Source organism: Papio anubis, chromosome 5 (assembly GCF_008728515.1).
Source record: "Papio anubis isolate 15944 chromosome 5, Panubis1.0, whole genome shotgun sequence".
Taxonomy (NCBI): domain Eukaryota; kingdom Metazoa; phylum Chordata; class Mammalia; order Primates; family Cercopithecidae; genus Papio; species Papio anubis.
This window is the reverse complement of record NC_044980.1, coordinates 143483849-143509706: the sequence shown is the minus strand read 5'-3', so window position 1 is coordinate 143509706 and position 25858 is coordinate 143483849. Positions and strand designations below refer to the sequence as shown.

The following is a 25858-nucleotide window of genomic DNA, read 5'->3' as shown; positions in this document are numbered from 1 at the left end:
GTCTGCCTTTCTTCATGGTGCAGGACACATAGCCCTCCTGTGCAAATAACTCACAATCTTCCTGCACTCAGCTATCACGAGACACATGCAAGTTAGTTCCCTGTAACCTTGGAGTTATCGGTATTGCACAGCACTCTGCAGCCCAAGAACCGTCCGATAAAATCTCCAGCAAGTCTTTGTTTCCTTGAAGTCAGCTCCTCTCTGGCTGGTCGGCCCACTGCAACTTTTCAACGTATTTCCATACCTTTTCTAATACATCTGCATTTCTTTTAGGTTGAATGTATCAACCTAAAACTGTTGATACATTCTTTTCCCACCCACGTAATACCAGTCTCACATAGTCGCTGCTCACCCAAGACGCAGACCTGAGCCTTAGTTTACACATGAGAAAAACGTAGACGCCTACCAACATTGTTCATTCATTGATTTCATTCCCTCCTTTCATACTTATTGAAGGTCCACAATACACACTTAGACCTAATGCTAACTCTGTACTCAAAACCTGCCTGGAGGAACTCACAGCCTGAGTTTCAAGTGAGATAATGTATGTGAAAGTTCCCAAAGGCCATTGGCAAGACTCAGAAGACAGTGCTGGTGTGACTCTTGTCTTTCAGTCCCCACGGAGCCCTGTCCCTTTGAGACCTTCCATTTGTCTCCTGGATGCTCGCCTGTTAAGTGGGGCAGGGGAGGCCGTAGTAAATAAGACAAAAGAGCTGCCTTCCATTCTGGAAGAAAAGAATAAAAGGAGCTCACTGAGTCCAGACCTAATGACAGGAAGAGCAGTGGACGCTCACACAACCGCTGGGGCACAGGCCCAGGGTTGGGGAGAAAACTGGGATCTCAGCTGCGCACGCGCGCTCTGGTTTTTGACGGGCGCAGAGCGGGACGAGGTGGGAAGCCTAACGACAAAGTCTACGTAGGAAGACGTAGGGAAGGCAGCTAGGAAGACGCTGGCTCTCGGGTCACGTGATGCGGCGGGAGGGTCGTCGGCTCCTCCCTCCCCAAGATGGCGTCGTTGCTGCAGTCGGACCGGGTTCTCTATCTAGTCCAGGGAGAAAAGAAGGTTCGGGCCCCGCTCTCGCAGCTCTACTTCTGCCGCTATTGTAGCGAACTGCGGTCGCTGGAATGTGTGTCTCACGAGGTAAGGGAGTCGCCCCATAGCGAGTGTGGGGGGTGGGGGGCGCGGCGTTCCTCCTAGTCACTGCCACCGGCGGGCTGGGGCTATTTTCCTTCCTTACTGATTGGTTATGTCTTCCGTCACTCGGCTTTGCCTGCGATTTGATTTGCTTATAATCTGTCACTTGGAAAGGAGGAGCAGCCTCGGGTGGGGCTGAGAGGATCTTCTGGTTCTAGAGCGGCCTCTGATTGGACAAACTTGACTTAGGGACCGTGTCTGTTTCCGATGGGGCTTTGTAATTGGGTGGACTACAGAGAAAGGTCTGGGGGTTCTTAGTTCAGTTCATTTGAGGGGCGAAAAACTGCCTTTCCAGCTTTTATTGCGAGGATGGAGGAAGGCGCAGGCTTTCTCATTCATGGTTCTCCCATCGTGGAAGTTCTGCTCCTCTTTTGTCCAGAAATTGGGCCCTCGTCAGATTGCCTTGCCCTGTTCCTGACTCAGGCCAAGGCCCGCAGCCGGGGAGAGGTTGGGGCGGCGTGAGTTATGTGCAAAGCCCTCAGGATAGAGTATGTCATGTAAGAAGCTGAAAGTGTATTCATGGAGCTAGAGAACGATCTGTCCTTCCCTGGCATGAGCGAGCGTCCGAAGTTGGATTTTTCAAAAAGAAGACGACCCCGGCCAGTAAAAAGTCACCAAATAACAAAACCCCAAAACTTCTGCAGCGCTTGGCACATCTTGTTTATTCAGTAGGCTTAAGGGATTAAAAGGCGAGTAAGACATAAAATGCGCTGTTTAATAAGCCATAGTCTAGTGAAGAAAAAGCTGATAGTAATAATAGTTGCTGCTTGTTCGATACTTGCTATATGTCATGTGATTTATGTAATCTTCTGTCCAAACCAATGAAGTGGATACCTTTAAAAAAATTTTTTTTTACAGGTACAGAAATAGATACAGAGTGTTTGCTGTAAGTCACACAGCCAGTAATTTGGGGGTGGGAGGGAGGGCCTGGATTTGAATCTAAACAGCCTAACTCAGAGTGTTTTTTACTGAAGATCCCGGGACTGTTAAAATAAGTGCACATGAAAACACATACTATAAGCTATTTAATGTGTTATTAATAACTTATTTTATTGAAGATACTTTTCATAATAGAAATAGTCAAGAAAAGCAATAAAATAATACAAGAAAAATCATAAAAATATGGCATTGATTTTTCTTCTTATCTCCATTAGCACTTTCCTTGTGTGTATCTCCTTGATGATTCCCTATTCCAGCTCCACCTCCAGAATTTATTGGATCATAACTTCTGTGGTGAACAGAGTGCTCAGTCTCCATGATCTGTCTCTAAGGGTCTCTTCAATTAGGACATCCAGTCTGTGACAGCATCTTTTACAGCCTGATGTGTACCTGTGATGTGGAGGCCATTAGAGTTTAGGGAAAGATGAAGCTCTGAGGGCTAGGGCAGGCCGTGACGTTCTAATGGAGAATCTGGGTCTGGAGCTGCACATGAACAGACAAGCAGAATTTGGAAAGGGGGCAAAAAGGAATGATTTGTATTTTGCCTTTTTTGATGAGTCAGTGCAGGTACTAGCAATACTGTATTTTGTGTTCCTGGAGATTATTTGAGCAACAACTTTATTAATCTTGTCAAATTGACCTGTTTATAGCAAATGATGAAAAAGGTCAGTTTCTGTCATAGTATTTATGTTCCACTGATTGTCTCTTCATTTGCAGGTGACTAGAGTTCTGTAATTGTCAAATAGGACCTACATTAAAGAAAATAATTATTCAGACTTTGAAAAAGTAAAATGAACTTAATTTTTTGACTCCTAGTTTTTTTAAGTACAATAAAACTGTCCCATTAATTTGTTTAAAAATCTCTAATTGGTTGGCTGTAGCTGACTATGTAAATATTTATGCTTTCCTTCAGTCAACCTGTATTACTTCAATAATGAGAAATCTTTAAAAAAATTTCCTTCAACAATTAAAGTATGGTCAAGTTTTTATAGTCATATAAAGCTAGCCTAGACAGGAGGATATTTTATCACAACTTTACAAATTGAATTGGTTTATTAAACTCTTCATTAGATTATCATAGAATTCTATGGAGTTCAATTGGAAACTGTAGATTGTTAAATAAACAACTTTTAACACATAAAATCTTGATGATGGAATGGGAGAGATGAGAAAAATAGAAGGGTTTTTTAAATCCAGAAGGGAAAAAAAAAACACACAAAAACAAAAAACAGGTGACTGAAGAATAAACCCTAAGCTGAAAACAGTCTGCCTTCTGCTACAGTATAACATATTTTAAAATTCACTATTTGACAAGACATATACACAAGTAAAACTGAGTTCTCCTCTTTCTTTTTTCTTGTTTCCTCCTAGGTGGACTCCCATTATTGTCCCAGTTGTTTAGAAAATATGCCGTCGGCTGAAGCCAAACTAAAAAAGAATAGGTAAGACCTGGATATATATATTTTTTTTGCCTGTTTTCCTTGACTGTTCTCTAAAATAGCTGGTTAAAAAGACACATGGGCCAGGCATGGTGGCTCACACCTGTAAACCCAGCACTTTGGGAGGCCGAGGCGGGGATCACGAGGTCAGTAGATCGATACCATCCTGACTAACATGGTGAAACCCCATCTCTACTAAAAATACAAAAAATTAGCTGGGCGTGGTGACACGCACCTGTAGTCCCAGCTACTTGGGAGGCTGAGGCAGGAGAATTGCTTGAACCTGGGAGGCAGACGTTGCGGTGAGCCACGATCACACCACTGCACTCCAGCCTGGGCAACACAGCAAGTCTTTGTCTCAAAAAACGACACATGAAATTAAGTTTTTTAACCAGCTCTTTTTCATTTTTAAGCATCACCATTGGCAAAGATTAAATGCCTTTTGATTTTTGAAATAGATTTTCTACTTTAGAACAGTTGTATACTTCAGAATTATGGTGAAGATAGTACGGAGAGTCCCCATTTACCTCACATTCAGTCTCCCCTATTGTTAACATTTTACATTCGTGTGGTATATTTGTTACAATTAATGAACCAATAAACTACATTTTATTCAGATTTCCTTAGTTTTTCCCTAGTCTCCTTTTTTCCCAGGATTCTTTTCAGGATATCACATTATATTTAATAGTCATATCTCCCTAGGCTCTGCGTGGGTGTGATAGTTTCTTAAAATTTCCTTGGTTTTGATGACCTCAAAAGTATTGAGGACTACTCGTGAGGCATTTTATAGAGTGTCATTCCATTAGGATTTGCATGATGTTTTTTTCTCATCAGACTAGTGGAATGTATTTTGGGGAGGAGAGCCACAGAGATAAAGTGCCATCTTCCATTACATCATGTCAAGGGTAAATACTTAAGACTTGTCACTGTTGGTGTTAACCTTGATTATCTGGCTTGAGCTAGTGTTTGTCAGGTTTCTGCACTGTAAAGTTACTGCTCTTCCTTCTTTTTTGTACTCTCCTCTTTGGAAGGAAAATCACTGTCACAGCCTATACTTAAAGACTAGGGAATTATGCTCCCCTGTCCTTAAGGACTATCTGCATAAATTATTGGGATTTGTAATTCTTTTGCATGGAAGATCTATCTGTGTCTTCTCCCCCCATTTATTTTTTAAATCACTTACTTATAGGACAGTGGGATCATGAATATTTATTTTACACTTTGGGGTGTAATTCAATACTACTTTATTTATTTATTTATTTTGTTCAAATTATTTCAGCTTTCGCCATTGGGAGCTCTTTCAGTTGACTCCTAGATCCCTTTGACATACCCCCATCATTAGGGGCAGGAGAGAGTTCTCTGTTCATTACTTTGATCATTTTCTTACCAGTACTACAAGATACTCCAGACTCATCTTGTGTGTATGTTTTGTGTGTGTGTGTGTGTGTGTGTGTGTGTGTGTTTGAGACTGAGCCTCACTTTGGCACCTAGGGTGAAGTGCAGTGGTGCAGTCTTGGCTTACTGCAGCCTCAACCTCCCAGGCTCAAGTAGTGCTTCCACCTCAGCCTCCTGAGTAGCTGAGACTACAGGCACATGCTACCACACCTGGATAATTTTTGTATTTTTTGGAGAGACAGGCTTTTGCCATGTTGCCCAGGCTGGTCTCCAACTCCTGGGCTCAAGCACTTCACCTGTCTTGGTTTCCCAAAGTGCTAGGATTACAAGTGTGAGCTGCTGTGCCTGACTTCATTTTGTGTATTTTCTGTGTCAGTCTTAACAGTTGTTTCTCCTCTCCAAGGAGCCTTGGTTCACTTTATTGGAGAATAGTCTTAGGAACCAAGGTATGGCTGCTAGGCATGCTCATTGCTACAGGATGGTGTTTAGTTTTTAGCTTGAAGTGAAAGTCCTTTTGCTATTAGTCGCACCCCCTATACCCTGATGGATGTGAACCACTATTGTTTGTCTTTCCTGCCCTGAGAAGTAACCCCTGATAACCAGATGCTGTTTTATGTGCTTTCCACAAATTAATTTTTATCATTTGATCCTAACGCTTTCTTGTAAGATGAGTACTATTACTATCTTCTTTTAATAGTATCCAGATGGCAGACTATAACAGATAATGCAAGTTATATTATAGAACAGAACTTCAAGGCAAGTACAGGACTACAGGTGAAATCTCGATAATCTGTGGTGGTAGGAGAGTTAAAAGCAAGAAGACATAGGGTCCTCCTAAAGGAGAAATGTTGGCTGAGCACTAGGAAGAGTAGCATTTAAGGAGAGAACAGAAAGCCCTGAAAATGTGCTGCTTCTGAACCATTCCAGTTTGACAGCATTGTTTGCTTTCTGTTTCAGCTCTCTGGCACAGCAGTCAGTTATTTTCCAAATCCAGTTTCACAGCTTCTTGTATTGTTGACTCTAAATTTTCTATGGCACAATTGGTCTGTCATCTCTAAAGTTACAAGCTGTGACATTTCTCCTTTCCTCAGAAATTTTTGTGATCAATGTAAGCATAAAAAGAGTCTGGAATCGTAAACTCCATCTGTTAACAATGATTCTCTCTGTGGAGTAGGATTAGGTTGGGCTCCATTTCTTACTTTGGCGATAACTGCATATTTTTTTAAAGTGATGAACATATAGTACTTTTGAACTATTAAAACAAAGTTGGTAAGAGACCTGCAGAGTGTTACTGTTTTTTCTTGAGAGTCTTGTCCTTATATTTGTTCTCTCTTGAATTCCTAACACCTGGAACAATGTCTGGCACATAGTAGGTGCTTGATAAATATTGGTTAAATGAATGAATGGTTGTGTTTGTCATGTCACAGATGTGCCAATTGCTTTGACTGTCCTGGCTGCATGCACACCCTCTCTACCCGGGCCACAAGCATCTCCACACAGCTTCCAGATGACCCAGCCAAGACCACCATGAAGAAAGCCTATTACCTGGCATGCGGATTTTGTCGCTGGACGTCTAGAGATGTGGGCATGGCAGACAAATCTGTAGGTGAGTGAGGTGGACTTCAACATGAAATTTTGTGCAATTGACACTGCTATAATTGCCCATAGATGATTATTTCTGTAACCTGTTGGGGCGATAGGAGCTAATAACTCTTCTGTGTTCCCATATTTTCACATTTATAGATCTTGGTGTTTTATCTGAGACTATATTCCCATATTTTCACATTTATAGACCTTGGTGTTTTATCTGAGATTGGATAATATTTAGTTTTCTTGGACTTGATAAAGTAGCTTTTTTAAATCTGGTACTTTCTTGGAATCAAAATATTAATGCTCTTCATGAAAAACAAACATTCCTGTTAAGACATCGTGGATAAAACTAAAAGATAAAAATGACAAACTAAGAAAAATAGTTGGGTCTTATATAACAGGCTAAGGATGAATACTCAAAAATGAGGAACACTTGTAAGTCAATAAGAAAAAGACTTACTAGGAAAACAGGCAAAGGATATGAACAGCAGTTCTCATAGTAGAAATAAAAATGGTCAATGAATATGCAAAAATATATATTCCACTTCCCTAGTAATCATGTAAATGCAGATTAGACCTTCCGTCTATTTGGTACAACATGTTTAATCTGGTTGTATCAAGTGTTGGCTAGAACATGGGAGAATAGTTCCCTCATACACTACGGTAGTCTATCTTGGAGACCAATTTTAAAACACTTATTAAAATTTTAAATTGCTTATATCTTTCTGCCCAGTATTTCCATGTCCAGGTGTCTGTCCTGGAGCATTCACATGTGTGCTCAAAAACTTTTATATATATGTATATATAATGTTTATCAGTGAAAGAGAAAAATTGTGTATGTTTGGATTTAAGACCACCCAAGGCATTATGTACCTCCATCATTTGAGTGTTTGAGTGTTTTAGAACAGAGATTGCACTTAATTTTATCAGGAAACTTTTTTTTTTTTTTTTTATTTTATTTTTTTTTTTTTTTTTTTTTTTGTGACGGAGTCTCGCTCTGTCCCCCAGGCTGGAGTGCAGTGGCCGGATCTCAGCTCACTGCAAGCTCCGCCTCCCGGGTTCACGCCATTCTCCTGCCTCAGCCTCCAGAGTAGCTGGGACTACAGGCGCCCGCCACCTCGCCCGGCTAGTTTTTTGTATTTTTTAGTAGAGACGGGGTTTCACCGGGTTAGCCAGGATGGTCTCGATCTCCTGACCTCGTGATCCGCCCGTCTCGGCCTCCCAAAGTGCTGGGATTACAGGCTTGAGCCACCGCGCCCGGCCAGGAAACTTTATTTTTACAAATTCTGTATTTTGTGGTTAACATCAGAGAGTGGAAACATTCTCTGAACAGTCAGTTCAAAATCTTGAGTTGCTTTTGATTGAAGTGATCCAAAGTTTAAAAAAAAATAATAAAATCTTGAGTTGCTATTTATGCTTTATGTAAGTAGTAGCATCACTAACTCTCTATTTTTTTTCTGAAAGTTTCATTGTTTAATTTTCTTTTTTTTTTTTTTTGACAGAGTCTCGCTCTGTCACCCAGGCTGGAGTGCAGTGGCCGGATCTCAGCTCACTGCAAGCTCCGCCTCCTGGGTTTATGCCATTCTCCCGCCTCAGCCTCCCGGGTAGCTGGGACTACAGGCGCCCGCCACCTCGCCCAGCTAGTTTTTTGTATTTTTTAGTAGAGACGGAGTTTCACCGTGTTAGCCAGGATGGTCTCGATCTCCTGACCTCGTGATCCGCCCGTCTCGACCTCCCAAAGTGCTGGGATTACAGGCTTGAGCCACCACGCCCAGCCTCATTGTTTAATTTTCTAAAAACATTTTAAACTTGTAAAAATTCTCATTTTGGGATTTTCATAAAAAGTATAGCTTATTGACTAATAATTGGGGAAGCTCATAACAAACTCATTATATGTCATTTGACATAACTAAAACGAAGCAGATTGGCTAAAACCTTTCCATATATTCTTACACAATTTGGAAGTAATTATGGGTGAAGTTCTTTAGATTCAACTATGTTCTTAAAAAGTTAATCCTTGATTCTGTTGAATTTACTCTTTGGTTTAGAATGCTTTGAGCTGTTGATGGTGTTTCTGACTTTGTACATTGAGTTGATAAAATACATACTCTTTTCAAAAACAGAAAGTTAAATAAATGTATCTTAGTTCCTTAAAAAGCTCATTGATGAGTAGCTGTTTACCTGAAGTGTGACTGAAACTAGAAAGATTCTGTAACATCTTTTAAAATTGCCAGTAAGTGTTTATGTGTATATGTTTTAGTGTCAGTATGGGAGATGTTAGAATTTATCAAAGAAAGTTAAATGTTAAAAAGCAACCTCAAAGTGGCATAATGTAGGCCTCAGTGAATTAAAGTATTGTTTTTTCATGTTTGTGTTTTGTGTCTTTTTATCAAGTGAAAGAAACAGCCCAGAAATCCAAGTAGATTTCTCAGTTTGTTACTCTGTTAGTGAATGTTTTATGCTTTTTGGATTATGAGTCATGAAGATTGGAGAATTTATATTTCAGAACTATAAACTTACGCTGGCTTCTAGAACTCCATCTCCTCTGGGGTATCTCAACAGTGATAATTGAATACCAGGAGCTCTTAAAGAGTACAGATAATTTCATTTCCTCCATGATGTCATTGGTATCTTAGAAGCCCTGAAACCACTTAAGTTAGAACTATTTGTTTATTTATAAGTACTTGTCTGTAATGTACAGAGAAAAACTTACAGTGAGATTATTATGTCTCCCAAATTGCTATTTAGAATAAATTACCAGTTCAAAAGAAGCAATTAGATAAAATATTCAGACATTTAAAAATATTACAACTGAAACATTTCTTTCGCATAATTATTTTTGATGATTGCCTTAAGTGAGGCAACTTCTAAAATATTATACTAAAATGCTATTTCTGCCATTTCTTGCAAGAGGATACAATGTCACCTTCAGCAAGGTAATTGAGTCCTTTTTGTTTTGAAAAAAGTGATTTTATATGAAATATGTATATTCATGTACTTATCACCCAATTTAAGAAATGAAGCAGCCAAAACAGTTTAAGCCCTTCCCCCTACTTTATCTGTCTTCCTCTCTGCCCGCTAAAGATAATAATCACAATCCTGAATTCAGTGTTTATTAGAGTCCATGCATGTCTTTATACTTCTCCACATGTGTATGTAGCCACAGACAAATAACATTTTTCGGTTTTAAGCAAATGGAAACATAATGTATATATCCTGCTACAACTTTATTCTATCAACATTATGTTTTTGATACACAGTTGACTGCTGTGTGACTTACCACAGTTTACTTATTCCATCTTCTCTTGATGAACATTTAGGCTGTTTTCATTTTCTTTGCTTTTGAAAAACAGAACTGCTGGAATCAATCTCGTATGTGTTTTCTAAGGCACAAGTATAAGGGCTTTTCTATATAATGAAGTAAAATTGCCAGTCATAAGTTGTGTACATCCTTAGCACTCCAAAATGGTTTAGCAGTCTTTGCTCCCATTAGTAATATATAAGAGTAAACTACCTGTTCCTCCAGTTCCTTGTCAGCTTATAGTATTTTTGGACTCTAAAATGTTTCCAGACTGATGGTTGTGAAATGGTATCTCATTATACTTTTATTTTTCCCTGTTATTTGGTTAGCTTTATCGAGATATAATTTATGTATAATCAAGCTTACCAATTTTAAGTGTGGAATTCTGTGATGTTTGACAAATGTGTAATCACATAGCCACCACCATAATCATGGTATACAACATTTCTGTCCCGCTAGAGTATCCTCATGCCTCATTGCAGTCAGTTTCTTCCCCCGACCTCCTTGCCCCGATTACACTGATACGCTTTCTATCACTAGAATTTTGCCTTTTCTAGAAGTGTATATAATTGGAGTCTTGTATTACAGACTTTCCTGTCTGTCTTCTTTTATTTAGCATAATGCTATTGAGGTTCATCTGTGTTTCTTCTTTGTATTATTTCTTCTTACTGTTGAGTAGTATTCTGTTGTATGGACATACTATGGTTTGTTTCTTCATTCTCTACTTGATGAACATTTGGATTGTTTTTGGGTTTTGGCTTATATGAATAAATGTGCTATGAACATTTGCCTATAAGTCTTTGTGTGAATATATGTTTTCATTTTTCTTAAGTGCCAAGGAGTGAAATTATTAGGTCATAGGGTCAGTGTATGTTTAATTTGTCTAGAAGCTGCCAAACTTTTTTTTTTTTTTTCTTCTTTTAAAGTAGAGATGGGGTTTCTCCATGTTACCCAGGCTGGTCTCCAACTCCTTGACTCTAGCAATTCTCCTGCCTCAGCCTTCCAAAGTGCTGGGATTAAAAGCATGACCCACTGCACCCGGCCAATGCCAAACTGTTTTCCAAAGTGACTGAACAATTTTGGATCCTCACCAGCAAATTAGGAGAGTTCCAATCCCTTGACAATGCTTGCCATATTGTCAGTCTTCCCCATTTTAGCCATTCTAGCACATGTACAGCAGTACTTCACTGTGGTTTTAATTTGCATTTTCTCATTGTGTTTATTTACCAGCCATGTATCTTTCGTGAAGTGTCTGTACAAATCTTTTCCCCACTTTTTAACTGGGTTTTGTTGTTGTTGGTTTGTTTTGCTTTGGGGTTTTTTTTTTTTTTTTTTTTTGAGACTTTGAGACAGAGTCTCGCTTTGTCGCCCAGGCTGGAGTGCAGTGGCACGATCTTTGCTTACTGCAAGCTCCGCCTCCCGGGTTCACGCCATTTTCCTGCCTCAGCCTCCAAGTAGCTGGGACTACAGGCACACACCACCACACCCGGCTAATTTTTTGTAATTTTAGTAGAGACGGGGTTTCACCGTGTTAGCCAGGATGGTCTCAATCTCCTGACCTCGTGATCGCCCGCCTCGGCCTCCCAAAGTGCTGGGATTACAGGCGTAAGCCACCGCGCCCGGCCTGCTTTGGTTTTTTAAACTAAGTTATAAGAGTTCTGTATTCTGGATACACGTGCATTGTTGAATATATGTTTTGCAAATATTTACTCCCAGTCTGTGGCTTGCCTTTTCCTTTTCTCAGCAGTGTGTGTTGAAAAACTCAAGTTTCTAATTTCAGTGAAGTCTTAATTTATCAATTTTTTTGTTGTATAAAGTTTGTGCTTTTTGTGTCCTATTAAAAAAACTTTAGCCTAAACGCGGTGTCACTAAGATCTACCTGTGTTTTCTTCTAAAAGTGCTGTAGTTTTAACACTTACATTTAAGTCTGACTCATCTCAAGGTAAATTTTGTAAATGTTGTGAAGTAAGGGTCCTTTCGGTTTTTGTTTTTTGAGGTTTTTGTTTAGTTTTGGTTTTGATATGTGGATATTCCATTGTTGCAGCACCATTTGTTAAAAGTATTCATTATAGTCTTACTTTCAGTACTTTCAGTTTTCTTGAATAATCTTTTCCTTTGTGATTTATGCTGTGTGCTGCTTACGTAAGAAATTCTTCTCTAAGCCAAGGTCATAGAACGTAGAAAATGCACAGTGTTACAGATGAGAGCAAAGTCTCCAGAGTCAGACTGAGTTTGAATCAACCAAAATGGTTTAAGCCCTTCCCCCTACTTTGTCTGTCTTCCTCTCTGCCTGCTAGAGGTAATAATCACAATCCTGAATTCAGTGTTTATTAGCATCCATGCGTGTCTTTGTACTTCTCCACATATGTATGTAGCCATAGACAAATAACATTTTTTTTACCAGTTACTCTCCGTGTGACTTTGAGCAAGTTATTTAACATCTCTGAGCCTCAGTTTCCTCATATATGAAATGAGACTAATAATAAGAGTCCGTACCTCAGAGGGTTGTTATGAGAATAAAAGGAAATGTAATACATTTCAAGTGCCTGGCACAGTGGCTGTGCATTAGTCATGGTGGTGGTGGTGATTGTTATCACCATCATTAGATTTTTTTAAAAGTTTTGTTCTGACCATTATAGTCTATATAGTTATATAGACCATTCTGGTCTGTATAACTTATGTTTTAAGTTTCATTTTATGGCCTACAGAAGACTTGTTTTATGAAAATAAAATTATCACATTATGAAAGTCTTGTTTAATATTCTTTTATTTTGTAGCTAGTGGCGGTTGGCAGGAACCTGAAAATCCTCACACACAACGGGTAAGTAAAGGGTGATCAGAGAGAGGGGATGAAATCAGAAAAAAATTGAGTAAAAGACTGAAGATCTTGCATTTTATCAGTGGATATGACCTGTGTTTAGAAGTCCATACAGTGCTCCTCATTGTAAGACACTGAAATTACACTGTCACTTTTTTCCAGGTGACTTAAGATAATGGAGAATCCTAGGTGTAGCTTTAGTTCTGTATTTGAATTGTGCATCAGGAAAAGGAACCAAGTTTTTGTTTTTTCTTCACACACCCACTAGTGAGTTAAGGTTCCATTTGTTCTCAGATACTCTTAGAAATGTCATAAACAGCTAGGTGGTGGCTCATGCCTGTAATCCCAATACTTTGGGAGGCTGAGGCAGGAGGATTGCTTGAGCCCAGGAGTTCAAGACCAGCCTGAGCAATATAGTGAAACCCCATCTCTACAAACAAATTAAAAATTTAGCTGAGCATGGTGGTGCATGCCTATAGTCCCAGCAACTCAAGAGGCTGAGGTGGGAGGATTGCTTGAGCCTAGGTTTTCAAGTCTGCATTGAGCTATGATCATACCACCACACTCCCATCCTAGGCAGCAGAGCAAGGCCATGTCTCAAAAAAAGAGAAAGAATGCGGTAGAGACAAATGCAGTAGCTTATGCCTATAATCCCCATTACTCAGGAAGCTAAGGCAGGAGGATTGCTTGAGGCCAGGAATAAGTATTTATTTTTATACACATCAAAGCGATACATCTACACACAAGTATTTTTAAATATATGCAAAATATAATATATTTTTTCTCCGAGTAAGAAAGATATCTAAACTAGTAATAGTTGATGCCTGTGATGAGTAGAAAAGTCAACTTGGGCATAAGGGATAAAAGAGAAGCTTTGCTTTTTATTCTTTTCATTTGTATGGTGTTTGAACTTTTTTCTTTTTTTGTTTTTTTGAGACAAGATCTTACTCTGTCACCCAGGCTGGCATGCAATTGCATGATCACAGCTCACTGCAGCCTCAACCTCCCAGGCTCAAGCAATCCCCCCACTTCAGCCTTTAAAAAAAAATAGGTTTTTGAGGAACACATGGTGTTTGCTTACATGGATAAATTCTTCAGTGGTGATTTCTGAGATTTTGGCATACCTATCACCTGAGCAGGGCACACTGTACCTAATGTATAGTATTTTATCCTCACCCCCCTCCCAGCTTTTCCCAAGTCTCCAGAGTCCATCGTAACATTCATGTGCCTTTGTGTCCTCATAGCTTAGCTCCCTCTTATGAGTGAGAATGTATGATGTTTGGTTTTCCATTCCTGAGTTACTTAGAATAATGGTCTCCAACTCCATCCAGGTTGCTGCAAATGCCATTATTTCATTACTTTTTATGGCTGAGTAGTATTCCATGGTGTATATATACCACATATTCTTTATCCACTCATTGATTGATGGGCATTTGGACTGGTTTCCTATTTTTGCAGTTGTGAATTGTGCTGCTATAAACGTGCGGGCTAGTGTGTTTTTCATGCAGTGACTTCTTTTCCTCTGAGTAGATACCCGTAGTAGGATTATTGGATCAAGTGGTAGATCTACTTTTAGTTCTTTAAGGACTCTCCATACTGTTTTCCATAGTGGTGTAGTAGTATACATTTTCACCAACAATGTAAAAGTGTCCCCTTTTCACCAGATCCATGCCAGCCTCTATTTTTTTTTTTTTTTTAATTAAGGCCATTCTTGCAGGAGTGGTTTAGATCTTCATTTCCTTGATCATTAGTGATGTTGACCTTCTCTTTATATGTTTGTTGGCCATTTGTATATTTTCCTTTGAGAAATGTCTATGCATGTCCTCTGCCTACTTTTTGATGGGATTATTTGTTTTTTTCTTGCTGATTTGTTTGAGTATCTTGTAGATTTGGGATATTAGTCCTTTGTTGGATGCATAGTTTGCAAAGATTTTCTCCCACCCTATGGGTTGTCTTTTTACTCTGCTGATGATTTCATTTGCTGTGCAGAAGCTTTTTAGTTTAAGTTCCATTTGTTTTTGTTTTTGTTGCATTTGCTTTTGGGTTCTTAGTAATGGAGTTTTTGCCTAAGCCAGTGTCTAGAAGGATTTTTCTCATGTTATCTTCTAGAATTTTTATGGTTTCAGGTCTTAGATTTAAGTCTTTGATACATCTTGAGTTGATTTTTGTATAAGGTGAGAGATGAGGATCCAGTTTCATTCTTCTACATGTAGCTTGCCAATTATCCCAGCACCATTTGTTGAAGAGGATGCCTTTCCCCACTTTATGTTTTTGTTTGCTTTGTCAAAGATCAGTTGTCTGTAAGTATTTAGTTTATTTCTGGGTTCTCTATTCTGTTTCATTGATCTGTGTACCCATTTTTATTCCAGTACCATGCTGCGTTGGTGACTATAGTCTTATATTTGAAATTGAGTAATGTGATGCCTCCAGAGTTTTTCTTTTTGCTTAATCTTGCTTTGGCTATTTAGGCTCTTTTTTGGTTCCATGTGAACTTTAGGATTGTTTTTACTAGTTCTGTGAAGAAGGATGATGGTATTTTGGTGGGAATTGCATTGAATTTGCAGACTGCTTTGTCAGTATGGTCATTTTCACAGTATTAATTGTACCCATCCATGAGCATGGGATGTGTTTCCATTTGTTTGTGTTATCTATGGTTTCTTTCAACAGTGTTTTGTAGTTTTTCTTGTAGAGGTCTTTTACCTCCTTGGCTAGGTATATTCCTAAGTGTTTTGTTTTTGTTTTTTGAGTGGGGTTTTTGCGGCTGTTGTAAACAGGGTTGAGTTCTTGATTTGATTCTCAGCTTGGTCTCTGTTGGTGTATAGCAGTGCTACTGATTTCTGTACATTGGTTTTATATCCTGAAACTTTACTGAATTCAATACTTTTTTTTTCTTTTTTTGTGATGAAGTCTCGCTCTGTCAGCCAGACTGGAGTACAAACTCCAGAGTGGTGCAAACTTGGCTCACTGCAACTTCTGCCTCTCAAGTTCCAGTGATTTCTCCTACCTCAGCCTCCCGAGTAGCTGGAATTACAGGCGCCTGCTACCACGCATATTTTTAGTGCAGATGGGGTTTTACCATGTTGGCCAGGCTGGTCTCGAACTCCTGACCTCAAGTTATCTGCCCACCTTGGCCTCCCAAAATGTTGGGATTACAGGCATGAGCCACTGCACCCAACCTTTTATTGAATTCATTTATCAGATTTAGGAGCTTTTTGGATAAGTCTCTAGGGTTTTCTAGGCATATGAGCATATCATCGGCAAACAGCAACAGTTTGACTTCCTCTTTACTGATTTGGATGCCCTTTATTTCTTTCCTCGTCTGATTGCTCTGGCTAGGACTTCCAGTGCTGTGTTGAATAGAAGTGGTAAAAGTGGGCATCCTTGTCTTGTTCCAGTTCTCAGTGGGAATGTTTTCAACTTTTCCCTGTTCAGTATAATGTTGGCTGTGTGTTTGTCATAGATGGCTTTTATTTAAGGTATATTCCTTCTATGCTGATTTTGCTGAAGGTTTTGCTCATAAAGGATGCTGGATTTTGTCAAATGCTTTTTCTGTGTCTATTGAGATGATCCTGCAATTTTTGTTTTTAATTCTGTTTACGTGGTGTATTACATTTATTGACTTGGGTATGTGAAACCATCTCTGTATCCCTGGTATTAAACCTACTTGATCATGGTGTATTATCTTTTTGATATGCTGTTGGATCCAGTTAACTAGTATTTTGTTAAGGATTTTTGCATCTATGTTCATCAGGGATATCTGTCTGTAGTTTTCTTGTTTTGTTATGTCCTTTCCTGGTTTTGGTACAAGGGTGATGCTGAATTCATAGAATGATTTAGGAAGGATTCCCTCTTTATCTTTTGGAATAGTTTCAATAGGATTGGTACAAATTATTCTTTGAATGTCTGATCGAATTCACTTGTGAATCCATCTGGTCCTAGATGTTTTTTTGTTGGCAATTTTTTTAAATTAGCATTTCAATCTCACTGCTTGTTACTGGTCTGTTCAGAGTTCCTGTTTCTTTCTGGGTTAATCTAGGAGGGCTATATATTTCCAGGAATTTATCCATCTCCTTTAGGTTTTCCAGTTTGTGTGCATAAAGGTGTTCATAGTAGCCCTGAATGATCTTTTCTATTTCTGTGGTATCAGTTGTAATATCTCCCATTTCATTTCTAATTGAACTTATTTGGATCTTCTCTCATCTTTTCTTGGTTAATCTCACTAACATTCTATCAATTTGGTTTATCTTTTCAAAGAACCAGCTTTTTGTTTCATTTTTCTTTTGTATTGTTTCTTTTGTTTCAATTTCATTTAGTTCTGCTCTCATCTTTGTTATTTCTTTTCTTCTGCTGGGTTTGGGTTTGGTTTGTTCTTGTTTCTCTAGTTCCTTGAAGTATCATCCTAGATTTTCTATTTGTGCTCTTTTAGACTTTTTGATGTAGGTATTTAATGCTGTGAACTTTCCTGTTAGCACTGCTTTTGCTGTATCCCAGAGCTTTTGATAGCTTGTGTCTCGCTATTATTCAGATCAGAGAGTTTTTAAATTTCCATCCTGATTTCATTGTTGACCCAGTGAGCATTCAGAAGATTATTTAATTTCCATGTATTTGCATCATTTCGAGGGTTCCTTTTGGAGATGATTTTCCATTTTATTCCACTGCTGTCTGAGAGAATACTTGATATAATTTCAGTTTTCTTGAATGTATTGAAACGTGTTTTGTGGCCTATCGTATTTTCTATCTTAGAGAATATTCTATGTGCTAATGAATAGAATGTATCTTCTGCAGTTGTTGGGTAGAATGATCTGTAAATATCTGTTAAGTCTGTTTGTTCTAGGGTATGGTGTAAGTCCATTGTTTCTTTGTTGACCATCTACCTTGATGACCTGTCTAGTGCTGTTGGTGGAGTGCTAAAGTCCCCCACTATTATTGTGTTGCTTTCTATCTCATTTCTTAGGTGTAGTAGTAATTGTTTTATAGATTTTGGAGCTCCAGTGTTAGGTGCATATATATTTAGGATTGTGATATTGCATATATATTTAGGATGTGCATATATATTTAGATCATGATTGTGTATATTTAGGATTGTGATACTAGTCCTGTTGGACTAGTCCTTTTATGATTATATAATGTCCCGCTTTGTCTTTTTTAACTGTTGTTGCTTTAAAGTCTGTTTTGTTTGACATAAGAATAGCTACTCCTGCTCACTTTTGGTGTCCATTTGCAAGGAATATCTTTTTTTTATCCCTTTACCTTAAGTTTATATGAGTCCTTAGGTGTTAGGTGACTCTCTTGAAGACAGCAGATACTTGGTTGGTAAATTGTTCTCCATTCTGCTGTTCTGTATTTTTTAAGTGGAGCCTTTAGGCCATTTACATTTAACATTAGTATTGAGTATTCTATTAATTGTGCTAGTTGTTGCCTGAATACTTAGTTTTTTTTTTCATTGTGTTACTGTTTTATAGGCCCTGTGAGACTTATACTTTAAGGAGGTTCTATTTTGGTGTGTTTCAAGGTTTTGTTTCAAGATTTAGAACTCCTTCTTAGCAGCTCTTGTAGTGCTGGCTTGGTACTGGCAAATTCTCTCAGCATTTGTGCATCTGAAAAAGACTTTATCTTTCATTCATTTACGAAGCTTAGTTTCACTGGATACAGAACTCTTGGTTGATAATTGTTTTGTTTAAGGAGGCTAAAGATAGGACCCCAGTCCCTTCTAGCTTGTAGGGTTTCTCTAAGAAATCTGCTGTTAACCTGATAGGTTTTCCTTTATAGGTTACCTGATGCTTTTGCCTCGTAGCTCTTAAGGTTCTTTCCTTTGTCTTGACTTTAGATAACCTGATGACTATGTGCCTAGGTGATGATCTTTTTGTGATGAATTCCTCGGGGGTTCTTTGAGTTTCTTGTATTTGGATGTCTAGATCTCTAACAAGGCCAGGGAAGTTTTCCTCTGTTCTTTCCTCAAGTAAGTTTTCCAAACCTTTAGATTTCTCTTCTTCCTCAGGAACACCAATTCTTAGTTTTGGTAGCTTAATCCCAGACTTCTTAGAGGCTTTATTTATTATTATTATTATTCTTTTTTCTTTGTCAGATTTGGTTAATTCAAAAGCCTTGTCTAAGTGCATCTTTCATTTCTAAAATTGTGATTGTTTATTATTTATGCTGTCTGTTTCTCTGGAGATTTTTTTCGTCCATAACCTGTATTTTTTTTTTATTTCCTTAAGTTGGTTTTCACCTTTCTCTGGTGCCCTTTTGAGTAGCTTTTTGAGTAACTTAATAGTTGGCCTTCTAAATTCTTTTTCTGACAATTGAGAGATTTCTTCTTGGTTTGGATCCATTGCTGGTGAGCTAGTGTAATCTTTTTGGGTTGTTAAAGAACCTTGTTTTGTCATATTACCAGAATTGTTTTTCTGGTTCCTTCTCATTTGGGTAGACTATGTCAGAGGGAAAATCTGGAACTTAAGACCTGCTATTCAGATTCTTTTGTCCCGTGGCATGGGTCCTTGATGTGGTGCTCTCCCCCTTCCCCTAGGAAGGTGGTTTCCTGAGAACTGGACTGCAATTATTGTTACTGCTGCTCTGGGTCTAGCCACCCAGCAGAGCCACCAGTCTCCAAGCTGGTACTAGGGAGTGTCTGCAAAGAATCCTGTGATGCAGTGCATCTTCAGGTCTCTCCATTGTGGATACCAGCACCTGCTCTGGTGGAGGTAGCAGGGGAGTGAAGTGGACTCTGTGAGGGTCCTTGGTTGTAGTTAGGTTTCGTGTGCTAGTTTTCTTTAATGCTTGGTTGTGCTAGCAGTGAATTATCACATGGACAGACTCAGGACCTCTGGTTAGCCAGGATGTTGCAGGTGGTGGAATTAGCTGCTATTTTCTCCTTTTGAGGGCAGGGTTGTTCTTTTATGAGTTGCTGTAATGACTTGAGTTGGTTGACCTTCAGCCAGGAGGTGGCGCTTTCAAGAAAGTATCAGCTGCAGTAGTGTGGTGGGTATACAAGCTTGCCCTAAGGTTGCCTGGGTAAGTATTTCGGTTTCTCAGGTGATTGGTGGGGCCATAAGACTCCCAAGAGTTTACAGTCTTTTGTCTTGGGCTACCAGGGCAGGTAGAGAAAGACCATCAGATGGGGGCATGTCTGAGCTCAGACTCTACTTGGGCAGGGTTTGCTGTGGCTGCCGTGGAGGATAGTTGTGTGGTTCTCAGGCCAATGAAGTTATGTTCCCAGGGGCGTTATGGCTGCCTCTGCTGTGTCATATAGGTGGCCAGGGAACTAGGAGAAAGCCAGCAGTGACAGGCCTCACCCAGCTCCCATGCAGCCAGCAAGGCCAGTCTCACTCCCACCATGCCCCACCAACAGCATGGAGTTTGCAGGGCCAAGATCTTGCCTTCACAAGCCTACCTGCTGAGAAAGCAAGCCAGCCTTTTGGACCCCACACCTTCTCAGCTGCTGTGGCTTATGTGCTCATATCTGTGCTTCCCCTTCGCACCCTCCCCATCTTGATTCTGCCCAGGAAAATTTGCTCTCGGTCAAAATTATTACAAAGTTCACCTGGAAGTTTCTGTCTCCATGTGGTCCTTCCTCAATTCCACTGGCAGCTCTCCCCTAGGACCCCTGTGAGATTAAAGTCAGAAATGGCTTCCCTGGGCTTCCCTGGGAACCATGAGTGCCTACAGGCCTCTTCCCGCTGTTGCTTCTTCTACTTTTATATTTCACTCGGCTCTCTAAATTTGTTTCAGCACTAGGTGAGGTTAAATTTTTCTCCTATGATCTGAATTTGTAGGTTCTCCAGTGAGGATGTATGTTTGAAGGTGGATTTTCCCCCTCTCACACTTTGGGCCCTCACAGTTTTTCTGCTGTCTCATGGATTTTGCAGCAGCAAGCCACTTCTTTCAAAGGGTCTGTGAATTCTTTCAGTTTTCCTTGTATGTTCCTGCAGTAGTTCTTGGAGTAAAAGTTCACAGTGTGAGTCTCCACAAGTTGTTCTGTCTGTCTGAGGAGAAGCTGCAAGTTAGTTCTGCCTCCTATCCGCCATTTCTTTTTCGCCACCTCATCCTCTTGAGTAGCTGGGACTGTAGGCATATGCCACCATGCCCAGCTAATTTTTGCATTTTTTTATAGAGACAAGGTCTCACTCTGTTGTCCAGGCTGGTTTTGAACTCCTGGCCCCAAGTGATCTACCCACCTCAACCTCCCAAAGAGCTGGAATTATAGGCGTGAGCCACCATGCCCAGCCTTGTTTGAACTTTTTATGATTAATATATATTGCTTTTATAATTAAAATGTATTTAAAAAAATTTTAAGTGTGATGGAGTTGGGGAATAAAATACAGTATAAAATGTCATGTTTTTAGAAATAAATGTCCTGTGGCCATGCAGAAAAAAAATCAGAGCAGTCGTGAGGGGAAATAAGTAATGAAATAAGAGAGCAAGAAATTTCTGAGCCTCTTCATTGCCCATTTCATCCTGTCCTTGAACTTCAGTTTTCCATTTCACTTCGGAAAACAAATCACATAACAAAGAAAAATTCTCTTTGAAGAAAAAGGGCAAACTTGCCCATCTTAATTTGTCTTCTCTATTCATTATGTCTCTAATCAGTGTAGTTGATTAATTTGGTATGTTTTCTGTTAGCTTTTTTGTGTACCAAGTCTGTGATTTTTTTACAGATGAACAAATTGATTGAATATTACCAGCAGCTTGCTCAGAAAGAGAAGGTTGAGCGAGATCGCAAGAAACTGGCACGACGTAGAAACTATATGCCTCTGGCTTTTTCGGTGAGAATTTGGTACTAAAATGATTTTGCAAGACCTGTAGGGCCTAAGAACAGTGATCATTTCAGAAAATGGCCATTGTCCTAGAGTCCTGAATGGTGGGTAGCAGAGAGGGGGATTCTTCAAATGATAGACGTTTAAGTCCGATAGTTAAATTATAGACGTTTAAGTCCGATTTGCTATATCAATAGTTCTGTTTGAGTTATTTGTGTTTTAAGGACATTTGTGTTTCTTTCTCCGTCACTCCCCTTTATCTTCTGATTATTTCCCCAGAAAGACTGTTAATTTTGTAGGCACTGCAGAGCTCTACATACAGCTTTTTTATTACAGAAAGTCTGAGAAAAAGGAGGTGGGCAAATGGTAGATTTTAGTCGTATTACTCCCGTAGCCCACCTTTGACATCCTGGCAGTAGTGGTTTCTCAGCTTTAGTTATAATAACTTGTTTAACATCCTCACCTGTTTCTCCAAGATGAAAAACACTGACTTTTTAACATAGTGCACTTGTGTGGGTAAATAGTAACATATGCAAGTAGAATTTTTGGTAAGAATTATTTATGAGAGTCATTCTCTACCAGTTTATGTACTGCTAGTAAGAAGAAAGAAATTAGGATTTGGAGTTTTTGTTATTTTCCCCTGAGTTTTATTTGCTATCATAGTACAGTTTGTTTTCTGTGTGCTTGCTTGGGGCCCAGCAGATTGACATTCAATAAATAACATTTATTGAATGGCAACGATGTGTCAAGCTCTGTGCTAAACACTTTACATGTATTACTTTATTTAATCCTCACAAAAATCCTGTGGAGTATCATATCCCCATTTTACACTTGAGGAAATGAGACCTAGTTAAGCAACTTGTCATACTGCATCCACATGAAAATTAGTTAAGTCATTGAAACCCTAAGGATTGGTAAAGTCCATATAAAAATATCTAGATTGAGCCAGGTACAGTGGCTCACGCCTGTAATACCAGCACCTTGGGAGGCTGAGGCAGGAGGATCACTTGAGGTCAGGATTTCAAGACCAGTCTGGCCAACATGATGAAACCCTGTCTCTACTCAAAATACAAAAAATTAGCTGGGCATGGTGGCGCATGCCTGTAATCCCAGCTACTTGGGAGGCTGAGGCATGAGAATTGCTTGAACCAGGAGGCAGAGGTTGCAGTGAGCCAAGATAGTGCCACTGCACTCCTGCCTGGGTGACAGAGTGAGACTCCGTCTCAAAAAAAAATCTAGATTAGAATTTAAAAACGTTAACACTTGCAAAGCACCCTCATTTGCAAAAAGAAGTGAATTTTTCTGAATAGTCCAGTGGTACAGTCCTCATATGCACCAATGTGTGTTATATTTAGAGGTAGAATTTTAATTAAATGAATTATTTTTCCTATTTTCCCATATAACCTGCCTGCTATATGCGTTTGCTTCTATCTTATGCTGCATTTTTTGTCTCTGTTGCAACCTGCTGCTATTTTGGGGCTCTACAGCAACATACTATTCATGTAGTGGTAAGTTCTACTTTATGATTCTTGCTGACCCTGAAGAAGTTAGCAGATGACCACTGGTGTTCCAGGAAGACGTCTGTTGTGTATCTTAGACATGCCACATAGCTCTTGCCTAGGCCGTAGCTTAGGTATTTTTAGATTGCTAATAGAAGCTCACATTTGGTTCATTTTTACTGTATTAATGTAGTTTCAATCTCCATGTTTAGTGCTGTTACTATTTTAAGAATAGAATCATGATGTGGGGCTACAAATTGCTTTCTTTAAAAGAAGCCTTTAAATTAGTTTTTTTTGTTTTTTTGTTTTTTTGTTTTTTGTTTTTTGTTTTTCTTTTTTGCCTATTTCCCTGAGCTTCTCATGCTATCCTACCCAAAATTCTTTCTTTTGATAAGTAGGGTGTGTAACTGTGGGCTTTCTAATAGGAATTTCTGAACTTTGTTTAGGACAAATATGGTCTTGGAACCAGGCTTCAGCGACCACGAGCTGGTGCATCCATCAGTACCCTTGCTGGACTTTCGTAAGTTTAGACGTGAAATGACTTTGAGGAGGACAGCAGGTATCAAAATGAATAGCAAAGAAATGAGATTAAACACACACACACACACACACAGTTGCCAATGGAAAAGAAGATTCTCGTACTTAGAAAAGACCTACGCTGAACAGATATTCTGTGACACAGGAATACTTCCATTCAATTATTGATATCATAGACTGAGGATAATCAGGCGGATCCTTGAGAAATTAACTGTTTTTTTGTCTTATTTTGTTTTGTTTTTTTTTATCTTTTAGCCTTAAAGAAGGAGAGGACCAGAAAGAGATAAAGATTGAGCCAGCTCAGGCTGTGGATGAAGTGGAACCTCTACCTGAAGACTATTATACAAGACCAGTAAATTTAACAGAGGGTAATTTTCTTTGTTTTTCTACTTTGTTTCTAGTCTCCATCTAATTCTGTTTTTGTTATTTATATATCTAGTGATTTGAGATTTTTTAATGGAATAGTTGTTAGTAGTAAAGTGATATGTATGTAGAAAATAAAACAGCTGTAATAGAAGTAATTGTTTGAAATCTAAAATGCCTGTCAAATTTCTATATTTTCATTTTTTATGAACAACACTGTTCATACTTTCATTACATAAAAGTAATGCTTTGTGTAATTACTACTACATAAAAGTCTGATTTTGAAAGTCACTGTAAACTAAGCCTGTTTTCTGCCTTTCTTTCTAGTAACCACCCTTCAGCAGCGTCTGTTACAGCCTGACTTCCAGCCAGTCTGTGCTTCACAGCTATATCCTCGCCACAAACATCTTCTGATCAAACGGTCCCTGCGCTGCCGTGTAAGTATTCCATTCTGTAGAATGGCCATTTGTACAAGAGGAGAGCAAAAACAAATGTGGTTGGTGTCTGACCAATGTCAAAACCTTTGGAATGTAGTAAATACAGAAAATACTTGTAGAGAACATACTAATTGCCCAGGCACTATTTTAAATGCTTTCAATGTAAACAACTCTTACAACTCTGTGAGGTAGGTACTACTGTTAAACCTGTTTTACAGATGCAGAAATGAAATATCTGAAGGTTAGGTACATAGGGTTAACCCCTAAAAGAATAGTGAAAGAGTGTATAACTTTTAGGCTAGTGTTCAGGCTCAGGGAGGACCAATAAAAAAATAATCAATTTAAAAGAAAGCAAGAAAAAAGAAAAATCAGCAAAATCTAGGCTCTGGTAATCTACAGAACAAATGACAGAGTTTCTTCAATAAATAAATTGTAAAAACAAGATGGAAAGGAAACCTTTTAGATGAGTACTATCCGACAGAACTTTCTCTGGTAATGAAAGTATTGTGTGTCTGTACAGTCCCGCCTGATAGCCACTAGGCACGTGTGGCTATTGAGCACATGAAATGTGATAGTGCAGCTGAGGTACTGAGTCAGTCTTTAATTTCATTTAAATAACCACATGTCACTGGTGGCTAATGTTATGTAATCATTCTCTAGATTAGAAGACACTTAAAAGTTTACCAGCCAAACACAACATGTAGATTTTATGTAGATTCAGATTCAAACAAAACAGAAAGAAAGGGCCCAGGGGAGGAGGGAAGAAGGGAAAGAGGAAAGAAGGAAAGAAAAATTTGTGAAATCTTTGAGAAAATGTAAACACTGGTAGGATTTTTGATGCTATTAAAGAACTATTGGGCAGGGCACAGTGACACGCACTTGTAGTCCCAGCTACTCTGGAAGCTGAGGCAGGAGAATCCCTTGAGCCTGAGGAGTTTGAGACTGTAGTGTGTGATGATCATGCCTGTGAGTAGCCACTGCACTCCAGCCTGGGCAACACAGTAAGACCCTGACTCTTTAAAAAAAAAAAAAAATTATTTTTTCTTTTTAGGAATAATGATAGTACTATTTTTTGTTGTTTTGTTTTTTGTTTTTTAATGTCTTTATCTTTTGGAGAATACAGAAATATTTATGGAGGAAATGACATGATCTCTGATATTTGTTGCAAAATAATGAGGGATGAGGAGTGGGTAAGAGTATAAATGAAAAAAGATTGGCCATTGTTGCTAATTTTTGATAACAAGTTGCTGATTCTTTTTGTTTGTTTAACCTGGGAGCATAGATTCAAGTCCTGCATATATATTCCCACGTTGATAATTGTTGAAGTTGGGTGATGGGTACCTAGAGATTTGTAATACCATTCTATATTTTTGTACATGTTAGAAAATTTTTGTAATGAAAACCCTTTATGAAAAGAAAGAAAAAGAACGGGCAAAGGAACATCGAATTGGTGGTTCAAATAGAAGACCTGGGCTCATGCCTGTAATCACAACACTTTGAGAGGCCAAGGCAGGAAGATCACTTGAGCTCAGGAGTTTGAGATCAGCCTATGCAACATAGTGAGACCCCGCCTCTACCAAAAAACAAACAAA

The 25858-nt window shown here is 38.9% G+C and overlaps 1 protein-coding gene across 4 annotated transcripts in view; it reads left to right on the top strand.

The window, feature by feature from the left end:
• Positions 1 to 895: 895 nt before the first annotated feature.
• The window catches only part of DCTN4 (dynactin subunit 4), a 44606-nt gene continuing 19643 nt past the window's right edge, over positions 896 to 25858 (top strand). The window contains exons 1-9 of one of the 4 annotated variants that reach the window (XM_003900378.4): positions 896 to 1141; positions 3506 to 3576; positions 6396 to 6574; positions 12637 to 12680; positions 21332 to 21439; positions 22918 to 22938; positions 23376 to 23449; positions 23722 to 23834; positions 24157 to 24266. In XM_003900378.4, the coding sequence (XP_003900427.1) occupies positions 1007 to 1141; positions 3506 to 3576; positions 6396 to 6574; positions 12637 to 12680; positions 21332 to 21439; positions 22918 to 22938; positions 23376 to 23449; positions 23722 to 23834; positions 24157 to 24266 (855 nt within the window). In that variant the 5' untranslated portion in view covers positions 896 to 1006. Of the gene's footprint in view, positions 1142 to 1288; positions 1885 to 3505; positions 3577 to 6395; positions 6575 to 12636; positions 12681 to 21331; positions 21440 to 22917; positions 22939 to 23375; positions 23450 to 23721; positions 23835 to 24156; positions 24267 to 25858 lie in introns of those variants that run through there. The other 3 variants (XM_009209414.4, XM_003900377.5, XM_003900379.5) reach the window with 3 other exon arrangements.